The sequence below is a fragment of the Typopeltis vanoorti genome, chromosome 19 (genome assembly GCF_054136105.1).
Source record: "Typopeltis vanoorti isolate ZY-2024b chromosome 19, IOZ_Tvanoo_1.0, whole genome shotgun sequence".
In the NCBI taxonomy this organism is placed as follows: domain Eukaryota; kingdom Metazoa; phylum Arthropoda; class Arachnida; order Uropygi; family Thelyphonidae; genus Typopeltis; species Typopeltis vanoorti.
In genome coordinates this window covers 50,595,010-50,606,751 of record NC_143567.1, presented here as the reverse complement: position 1 = coordinate 50,606,751, position 11,742 = coordinate 50,595,010, and the positions used below count along the sequence as shown (strand labels likewise).

The 11,742-nt window shown below is 33.7% G+C and overlaps 1 protein-coding gene across 1 annotated transcript in view; it reads left to right on the top strand.

Annotated features, from left to right (window-relative positions):
* Positions 1 to 4,797: 4,797 nt before the first annotated feature.
* Dys (Dystrophin) overlaps positions 4,798 to 11,742 on the top strand; it is a 923,162-nt gene continuing 916,217 nt past the window's right edge. Inside the window, exon 1 of the mRNA XM_090409612.1 lies at positions 4,798 to 4,989. Within this exon, the coding sequence (XP_090265738.1) occupies positions 4,971 to 4,989 (19 nt within the window). The 5' untranslated portion in view covers positions 4,798 to 4,970. The remainder of the gene's footprint in view (positions 4,990 to 11,742) is intronic.

Sequence of the window (11,742 nt, the reverse complement as noted above, 5' to 3'; positions counted from 1 at the left end):
ACGTAAAAAACTTTATTAACATAGTATTTTCGCCTAAGTATCATAGCCATCGTCAGTAGGAGATCACAAAATGGCAATTAAACGATAACAGACGATTCTAAAAAGCGCCACCTGAGTAGCTAATATAAGATAATATATATAACCTATTTTTGAAGCTAATCGTCAAGCATTTTAAGGTGAACTCAGTATTAGAGACTATCACTGTGTGTGTATAATTATGTTAAATGAAAACGCAGTATAATATTTATCACAGTGGCGCACCCAGAGGGGAGGGGGGCATGGGCCCTGTGTCCCTAATGAAAAAGGGGAAAACCCTAGAAAATTTTCAAAAAGTTTTTTCTAATTAAAATTCATTTTTTTAAAAAATGTATGTTGTGTCGTGTCTTCAATTTCTATACTACTTATGAATTAGCGATCAATGCAGATGCTCAGTCATAGGTCGTATGCGATGCGTAGTGTTTCCCCCACCCCCCAAGATTAAATCCTGAGTGCGCTACTGATTTATCATTACTACCAGACATTTGGAGGTGGAGCATTATTCTATTTTAAATAATAAAAATTTTATTCGGACTCAAAAATTGTCTCAGTTAATAAGCAGTTTTCTTGTCAGATTTTTAAAGGAATCTATCGCTAATTTAATTAACGTATTGGAAATTGCATATAATCATAAGTTTAAGGGTAGGCGCCATTACATCCCCCCCCCCCTACGTTACTATCTTATCTAGAAACGCTAAAAAGGATTCGCTGTCATTTGTATCAGGTTTTAATTCGCTTTTAGAAAGAATATTTTCTTTGTGTTACATTATACAGATTAGGCACAAAAAGAATTAAAATAGAGTGTAAGTGAAGAGAAATCACTCTTCTTTGAAAATACTAGAATAATTATGCTCTTAAAATATATAAAAAAATCTGAAATATTTCATGGTAGCTCCTAAAGTATGATAATAAAGCATGACTGGCTAGGCTCATAAAATGTTTTTACAATTAATTTTTTCGATTTTAATTTTATTTTATTTTACATAATAAGCATATTATGTTTGTAAAAACTCTGACTGGAACTCTTTGGGCAGAAGAAGAATTGTGTTTGGAATACGTTAAAGGATCACATGGAGCCATGAAAATTTGACTATAGGGTTAGGACAGTGTTTCTCAACGTGCGCAATTTGAATATTTTGGGGGACAATTAGAAAATGTACATGCACATATTTATACATATTTATATTATACTTTTTCAGAATTTGGCTGACTATTATGCTGGAGGGGCATCAAAATCTTTGAGACGTTGAGGTGGGGAATCAAAATTTTTGAGACGTTGATGTGGGGCATGATCCAAAAAAGGTTGAGAAACACTGGGTTAGGAGAATAAATAGAATTGGTGTAAGTAGATGAGTAATAAAATTCAGCAGGGAGGGCAGGAATAAGGAAATGCTTTGGAGGAGTAGAAACAGGAAGCTGGTCAATAATTGCTCGATGAACATAAAAAAGGTATAAGCTAGAAAAAGAACTGTTTTGGTGAGAAAGACCAAATGACACTATGAACGAAGACTGATAGCGCACGCTAAGCACAATCTTACTGTGTCTCAGGGAGGGAGAGTGACAAGTGGAGTTATGGGGTCACTGCTGGTTAACTTATATGTGATGATATAGTATCTGTTTTAAAGGGAGGCATTCAGCTCTTTGCAGGTGACATAACGTTGGATAGAGTTGTAAAAACTAATTGTGATATAGGATTACTTCAGGAGAATTTACATAGGCTTACGTTGTGGACAAGAGGAGAGCGGGATCACGGACATGGAATAATGTATTGTGTTAGCGGAAACACACTGCATGAAGTAGAGGAAGCAAGTGATTTTGGTGTGTGTGTGTATGGGGGGGGGGGTTGGATAGAGGAAGTTCAAGGGACGCAATAAATGTGTAAAGACATAGATGATAGCTTGTGATGAAGAGGGCACGAATAAGCCACGACCAATCAGCTTATTATGTAGTGATTGTGCTGAAATCACCTTAATTCTCAATGGAAAATTAAGATGATTTCAGGAATATGGAGTGCTGATTGTGAGAATAGGTTAAGTGGACTGCAGAATTTGTCAGAGATGAGGAGGAGGGATATATCATATAAACGCGTATCTCGGTGAGAGGATTTATAGGATAGATGCAGAAGAGATTTTTCAGTACGTGGTAGAAGAAGAAGAAAGAATTAGAGGTCATTTATTGGAGTGTAACCAAGGGCGTGAGAAGCATTTTTTTTTTTTTTCCCTGGCAAGTAGAATATGTTGCCAGGATGAATGATGGGTGTAACTTCAGAATGAATATTACGAAATGTGAGGTATTGTCGAACAATAGTTGGTAATCTCTGAAAGTTGTTGTTGTGATTTATTAGTTGCAAATTATTTGTAAACATGGCTGGATTTATGCAAAAGCTAGACAAGCTACAGCTTAGGGCTTCGCCACATTACAAAGGCCTCAGACAAGCTATTAAAAGCAAATATTACTCAGTAGAAGGTAGGGTAGTAAAAGTTATAGCTCACAACCTTAAATCCTGCCCTGTTAGTATATAGCTGTAAATACGTTGATGATATTCAGAATGTTCCTCCCAATTAATAATTATAAATATTTGGTCACCTAATTATGGATAATACATGATTTCCACACACACACACCCTTTTGTGCTTTTATAGAATCCGAAACATTCTATAAAAGCTTTTAGAATCTCTTTCGCTTTATACCGCTTCTGTGTAATTTATGGAAATTACACAGAAGTTTCGCAGAAAAGAAGAATTTTTCAAAGAAGAATTTCCGCAAAATTTATACTTATTATTTCTAATAAAGATGATAAGAGCAATCTTTATATGGACTTTTTCAACTGAAAGTGAGTTAGCCGATCTCATGTGGAAGTGGCAAGATTTTTGTTTTTTCCCGGAAATACGAGTTTTTCATCCCTCATATGGATAAACTCGCCGGAGAACACACACAACTTGCAGGCAAAAAATAATTTGTGGGTGGTAGATGGCGTGGAGGATTAAATAGTGTAGACAGTGGATTGTATGGAGCAGAGTGCCCTCCCGTGATGAGTTCTTGGGAGGCGTCACGTAATAATAATAAATTATATATTTTTTGGTTTGGTTGATTACTTTGTATTCAATTTAGTTTCAAATTAAATTTTTAGATTTGAAACTCGATGTGTTATAATTTTTTTTCCATTAAAATTGGCATTATGCCCTGTTAGATATATTTAAATATTATATTTTACATTATTATTAGGAACAGTGATATTTTTGCAAAATAATAATATTTTTACAGATTATAGACCTGATAAATAGAACACTCAATCCAAATATAGTACATAAAGAAACACACTTGATATACAATACTTTAGCAGTGCCCACATTATTTATTATATGGCAGCGAAATATGGGCAATAAACAAACAAGATAAACAAAGAATAAAAACAAGTGAAATGAAATTCATTAGAAGAACAGCAAAATACACATTATTAAACCAAAAAAAAAAAAAAAAGAAAAGATATTTTAAAAGAACTAAAAATAAAATTAATAGAAGAAAAACTAAACAATTATAAACAAAAATGGATAGACTATTCGGTTTACATGTTCTATCCATTTTTTAAATAAACCAATTGGAAAGAGAAAGCAGGGTAGACCTCAATGATACACGATATGATGATATCGTGTATCATCTTACTGCACCCAACGAAGAAGGAAAGAGTTCTTTCATCTGATTGTATGAACATGTGTTCATTCAATATTCAGAAAACGAATTAATGAAATTTTTTTATTTTTTTTTTATTAAATAGTTTAAGCAACATAGCGAGGATAATATTATGTGAGGAAATGCTAAGAACGAAATACTTTTAAGAACATGATTTATATTTGGGCATTACTGTATTTCAGAGGGGGACACTGAATATAGGATTTTTTATTTTTTCAATATCAGTTCACATAACTATCTATACATAACTTTCGGAAGTGACGCACGAGATAAATAAATCTTGTTATAAAGAACATGATCATCATGTATGACATTAGATTAAGGTAAAAAAATAACACTTAAAATACAGAATACTAAATTTATCAGTGTTATAACTAGATTACCTGATTAATTGGACGGATTTTTTACTCCGCCTCCATAGTGCAGTAGCGTAGATGCCGTACATTTGTCTTTCAGTTGGACAGAGCTTGGTTCGAATCCCCGTCAATGGAGAGCCTTTATAAAGGATTTTCAACCTGAACCGGTCTCATACCATGGTAGCAGAGTTCCCCCCCCCCTTCCTCATATACCGTTAGCAGACATAATATGCCGGCTTTATCGTCCTTAATCTCTTCTGCTGTAAATCCACCCAATCTGGTAATGTTTTCACAGATAATAGAGCTGACGATAATGAGTCTTTGCCACCTGACAGCTGCTGTTCAGCAGTCTTACAGGACAAATTAAACTAAAAGACATTAACGTTTTACGAATATTTAAAAAATATACTCTAAGTTTTGTTTATTTATTTTATTATTAGGAGTTAACGCTATCCTGATTTTTAAGCTGCACGCGTGTAGTACATTCATAAAGTTGGAGAAATGGAATTGAGTAAACTTTTTTTTAAGTAGATATTTTCAGAACGGAGCAATCGTCAGAATCATCACAATCGCTTGAATTTTAAGTCAAGAGTAATTTCTGTGGATAATTCAAAAGATTATATTTAATGTAGACACAATGCAGTTGCATTCATTAATGAAAATGAAAAGAACTCTGTGATGAATAGATGTATATATATATGTTATTACCTTTGAAAACCTTGGTCAACAAGTGAGAACGGGACACTTAACGCCGAACGGCACTGTGGGATAGCGTGCCTGCTTTGAGTGGCGACTAGTCGTAATTGTAAACCTCGGCATCTTTGGTATCCACACATGGTAGAAAGTATAATTTGTTGTGTGGACACTGTGTGACGGATCACATGTATAATGGAAGTTGTCTTCCTAGGTAAGTGAACGTTCTCGTATGCACATGCAAGAAAAGAAAGCAATATTCACATACTGTAATTTTAGATTTCCACATTTATTATCAACCTCTGAACGTGGATTGCACTGTCGTTACGTAGGAAATAGTATTACAGCCGGGGTCGCACCCAGATGTAGGAGAAAACTAAGCTACTCTCACGAAACGGGACGGTCGATGTTAGGGTTATATATTATGAATGATTATCGAACAAGGACTTCGTAATGATGCGTACAACTTTTGTCTCTATCAAGACTGAGGTTTCGGTTCTAGATCTATATCTGTACGCATTTGTCCACGTGTTTTTCTCCGTGATAACTCAGATTCTCCCCAAAACAAGATAAAATGTTAGCATTTACTGTTCGTTTGACTGAATATGGAAGTGTCACGTAATAATAATAATAATAATATTCCTTGCATGAGACATTTATAAACCAGTCCATGTTATCGTACGTTTTTTAAAAATAAAAATTACGTATTCTTTTAATAACACGTGACTACTCGGTATATAATCTTATAAAAATACTAGTATTCTTTTGATAACACGTGACTACTCGGTATATAATCTTATAAAAATACTAGTATTCTTTTGATAACACGTGACCACTCGGTATATAATCTTAGCACGTGCGTTTAATTTTGATCCCCGCATACTGTCGTACTCCTATAACCTTAAGATTGATATCCTTCAGAAATATTTGAATTCGTTGCTGGAACCATTTTAACGTAATAATTCACCCTAAAAGAAAACGAATCACTTTGGGGTGACAACTTAGAAAAAAGTCCTAAAAGTACATATAATATATAATTTGTGAGTTTCAGGAATAGTTATGTGTTTATTTAAATACGTACATAACATATCAAGTTCCAAATAAAGTTTTGAGGAGTTAAAAACATGATTAAGGTAAACATGCACGAAAACTATTTATGGAAGTATTTCAAGGTGTAACGCTATGAACTACGTTTATAATTCTACACACACATATATATAAAATTTAAAATGATAAAAATCTGTATATGCAACATACATATGAACAATTAACATGACCTTTTATTTAGTATAAATTTGGATATTCAATTGCAGATATGTAGCATACAGCGAAGGCCGCTTCCTATATTATAATTTTCTCTCGAAAAAAAAGAAAAAAAAACAGCTCTTTGTTTGAGGCCTTTTTGTTTTAGTGTTCCTGCCTTGTCGTGTGATTTTATGCACGCGTATAATTATTATAACTTATAATATTCACGTATATTTCGGAGTTGGATGAGGGGAATGAATATACTAGATACGGTTTTGCCAATGCATTTGAGAAGATTCCATATTGGAGGTTGTCATACAAACTGAAAGGGATGGGTTCGGAAAATATATTTTTGGATTGGAGAGTGGCCGACCGACAGGTACCAGAATTTGATATGGCAGTTCTTAATCTATGAGGAGGAGGATACTAGTGGTTACCACTTAGTTTCAAAAAAATTTTTTTGAAAATTTCTTCTAAATATTCCTAGCCTGTTTATTGTTAATATTTACTACTCTGTGTACTTTATTTATTTTTATATTTACCTGTGCGTGTATGAACAGGTGCTTAAATGTAGATTCTTAGACTATTTCCTTAATATTATGCTTACAGATGATATGTATCTACTTAATCATGCCATAAGTACTTGTATAGTTTAAGATTTATTTTCTGTATATACTGGAATATTTGCTTTACGTATGCTGTGAGATAAATTTAAACTCTGCGAGTATCACTTTATATTCTAATACATATGGCCATTCATGCTGTGTGGCGTTTTGACAACTTTACTAGTATAGAAAATTTGGCAAAGAGCCATTATATAAAGACTGGTTTTGCTGCCCACATTTGGCATTCACTGCTCATTTTTTTTATCCTTTAAAAAAAAAAAAAAAAAATTCTATCTAGAGGCATATTGGAAAATCTGAGCCTCTGTAGGCAATTTATGTGGCCATTCCTTTGGAGGTCTTATTTATGGCAAGTTGAATTCATCTTTGCATTTCCAACACAAAACAAAGAATATATCTCTCCCTTCACAGTGACACACACATGCATTTTTTTTCTGATATGTTTAAAAGTATAAAATTATAAAAATTATCTCTCAACTTTGAATTGAACCTTGATTATGATCTCCAAATCCCTGTCTCTTCCAAAGTTTTAGAAGCCTAAAACTTTGGAAGATTCTGGAATTTGTATCTATGCATAACAGCCTATTTACAAACTTATAAGCTGCTGTACAACTTTTATTTATTCTGTGAGATGATCCTTCTTGCTACAGCAATCTATCAGAGGCCATCTCCTTTTCCCTCTGTCCTAGTAATTTTTGATTCTTGATTAAGTGTATTCATTTTCTTACTGAACATAAATAAATACTATTATTATTGCAAGTTTTAACTGGTTTACCAGCCTTCTTGGCTGAATGATTATTGTAACTGCTGTCCAACTAACAAGCTGTGGGATCCTGCTTGTGCATGAATGTCTGTGATTGTCTTTAGGTGGAAAAAAAAGAATAAAAAAAATATAAATATCTCTCTAAATAAACTATCTAGAATTACTTTAAAAAAAAAAAAGATGGTTATATCACTTGTTGAATAGTGAGTGCATCACAAAAGATTAAATGCAAGAAAAGTGCCGTACTACATAGAAGCTGTCACAATCTAAGAGACTATTTTTGGGATCTGCATCAGCAATGAAGCACTCCTCCCAAACTTCATTAAGTATTGTTGCATTTATTTCCCAAAAATTTGGGAAATGGTTAGTTCCATGATAAGATTGTAGTTCTTTTGTCAGGTTTGATTTGTTTCTATTACTTGATTATTAATGCCTTGAGTTCTGTGACAAGTATTTTTAGTACATCAAGGAGGCTGATTTGAAATCTGGCAAAATACTGGCAGGTTAATTATTTTGTCTTTGTAGTGGATGAGTTTATGCTATTAAATACTCAACATGAATAATTCCCAGACCTAAGCCTATCTGTATGTTTAAAATGAATAAACAGCTGTTATATTACTTCTTTCTTTTATTATTAAATGGTGTAATTTAATTTTTTCTTTTAATATTAAATGGTGTAATTTAATTCTTTCTTTTAGTGTTAAAACTCATAATAATAATAATAATGTCAAATGTGTTTGGAATCAACAGACTTAATTGTGATGGGGGAGGTCTCACTCATTGAGAAACCAACCTGCATTTGTTTGTTGTGCCTGCATGCATGTGCTTACTAGATTTCTTTGTGCCCATGAAAATGCCTTGGTGATCACAGCAAAATATTGGCATAATAATTTAATCAACTAAATAAATTTAGGTAATTATTATCACCTGTATTTTCTGTAGTAAACATCAATATGAATACAGGGGTCAAAATGTAAAGTTATTATTAATCAGTAAAATAATCTTTTCAACCTGTGTGTTTTGTGTCCCTAAATTCATAAATAATAATCAATATGAATGATAATCATTATCCAAGCATCCATACCAGACCAGATAACATTGAAACTTTCTATTCTCTTTCTTCAGATATTGCAATTTAGTCAATTTTGAGAGTCTCAGTTATCATTTTAATGGAGCTTAACTTATATCCATCACAAATGAAAGTTTTCTGAGTGTCCTTTTCATTTTTTTAAGGATTATCAGTAAAGCACATAAAGTTATTTCTGTTAGTCAAAGTTCTTAAGATTATGATGAGACTGCTTGAAGTTGTCTGCCTATCATTATTGTGGGTTTTCTATGTACTAAAAAGATAAATCTTCTGATGGATTTTATTGGATTGAAAGACATCTAAGAATACTAGAATTATAATATTCTCTTTCTGTCATGAATAATAAGCAACTACACTGGTAAAACGCATAATTATTCAACATTAATGTAGCGATTTAGATAATATACTGTACCATATATGTATCTGAATCAGAGTTTGGGTGTTTCTGTAGCTAAGTTGAAGGTTGCTGTTCTAAATGTTTTGTTTAAAAAATGGTGGCAGAAAACAGTGAGAACACATAGCATTCAGAGAGCAATTCAAGGTCAAGTTATGTTTATATAAAAATGCCATGTGTATTTAGAAATAAAGGGGGAGTTTATGGCCTTAATTGAATCATTGGTCCATACATTGTTGGTGTTAGTGAGGTAAATGATTTCAGATGATGATATTGGAAGTGTATATGAATAATATATGCGTTTGAATAAATGAATGGTTTTTAAATGTGAGATATTCCAGGTGTTTAATCAGTGGAAAAATAACCCACATTGCTTATGTAAGAGATGAGAGATGTAACTGGTCATAAGATGATCTGTCTGGGATGAGATTGCCATTATCTGAGAAGGCTTGTGTGGATAAACAGAACATGCAGCAATTGACCAAAGTATTTAATAAAGTCTGTTCCCAACCCGTGTTACCAAACTATGTACAGGGAATTGAAGAGGTTTGGTATTGGCAGTTGCATGCTCCTATACAGAAACCACTGATTTCTGCAAAGAACTGGAAAGTTTGTTTATGTTGGTGTCAGCAACACCGTGACTGGACAGTGGAAGACTGGAAAAAAAGTGATGTGGCCTGACAAGTCATGGTACACCTTGTTCTGTACCGATGGTAAGCAAAGAGTTTCTTCATGAACCCAGCTTGCCTTGTAAACACAACTCAAGGCCTTGGAGGCGGTGTCACGGTGTGGGGCATGTTCTCTTGGAACATGTCCCTTTGTATTGCTGGAATGTCAGGTGTCCTCCAAGGAATATCTGAACACTGTTGCTGATCAAGTCCATCCTGTAGTGTTGACTTTTTATCCATATGTTTCATGGACAACAATACTACTATCAATCCAAGAATTATTCAGCAGCAGTTCAGCAAGCATGACAGCGACTTCCACCATCTTTTCTGGCCACCACAAATCTGAACCCCATTGAGAATGTACAGGACTATTAGAAAAACAGATCCAGGAGAAAAGTCCTCCTCTATCAAATCCGAGCTAGTTAAAAAACACTGTCTGGTGAATGCCTAGTATGTGTGTGTATATATATCTGTATATATATATATATATATAGTAGATGCAATCCAACACATAATGTGGAATTTTTTAGTATGTCAAACCGCATATGTGCTGTAATTCACGCTAAAGGAGTATATATATATATATAAAAGATATAAAACCATATGTATATATATATATATATATATATTATTATTATTATTACTATTACATGACACGTTCATGGAGTCCAAGGACTCCTTGTGGGAGGACACTTTACTCTACTTTGCTAAATACATTTCACCCTCTCCACTACTATTTAATTCTTCTGCTATCACACTACTATCATCAACGGCATCTACACTCATCATCACCAACAACAGTATTTTTTGTCTGTAAACTGCATGTGTTCTGAAGGCCGATTTGTATGTACGTGGGATAAAACATCCAAGTTTCCGGGAGGAAAAAACCCTGCTACTACTGTATGAGATCAGCTAATTCACCTTCAGTTGAAAAAGCCCTATAAGGAATCAACGTAATGACGAGAATGGAATCCAGGTCTTTCCAACTGAAGGGCACAATGTTCCATTGTTATATATATATATATATATATATATATATATAGGTAGAGATATAAAGCCTTTTGCATCAGTACTATCTTAAGTATGATGGGCAGGTGGATTAAAAAGTAGTTTATGAAAAGTGACTGCTGTTTTTCTTCAAGTTTGTAAGTAGAAACTGTAGTTCTTTGGTGATCTCTTCTTCAATGAGGATGAGTGAGTACATTTACCCAATGTAGAAATGATGCCAAGCTTTTGGGTCGGATAATGATGAGATTGCACATGAAGTTACCTGCTGGTGTGTGGGGTTTTTCTATAAATAGGGATCTTCAGTTTTTCTGACACGTGAGTGAGTTTGACATCCAGGAACTGGAGAGAACTGTTAACTTCTAATTCCAAGGTAAATTGTATTGTTGGGTGTTGATTGTTGAGATAGTTCAGGAACTCCTTTAAAGAATGTGGTCCATGACTTCAAATTAAGAAAACATCATCCTACCATAATTTTAGTTTTAATGAAAAGGAATTGATTGCTTTTTTCTCAAAGCTTTCTACATATAAATTTGCTATATATATAAAGAAGGATAATTACTAACATTAAGAGCCAAAAGGCTTCAGTTTGGCAATGCAAAATTACATAAGCAAAGTGGATATTAGATCCAGCATTATTTCATAGCCAAATGTAGAAACTATGAAAGTCTTGTAAGTTGACCAGAGAGCTTGCAGGAATACATTCCTCGGCATCCCCGAGTTGCCTTAGTGTGGACTACTTAAAAGACATAAGCACTGCATAAGTGAATGAAAGTTTGCTTATGAAAAATACATTTCTCTGACATTTCAAGTTCCTTAGTGCTGAACGAGAGTTTTGCTTTTTTAAAGTTTCTGCTTGATCTTTAAATAGAACCAACCAGTTTGAAATGGCTGCAGGCCAGTTAAACCTTATTAAAATGGACTAATAAAAGGCAAATATATAGATGCTTGGGCAGCACCTATGTCTTTTAAGTAGTCAACACTAAGGCAACTCAGGGATGCCAAGGAATGAATTCCCACAAGCACTCTGGTCAACTTACAAAACTTGAATAATTTCTACATTCGGCTTTGAAATCATGCTTGACCTAATATCCACTTTGCTTATGTAAAGAAGAATAATTCAGGCTAAAGAAGGGGGTGCGCGTGCACACACACACACACAAAACTTTTATTTAATACCAT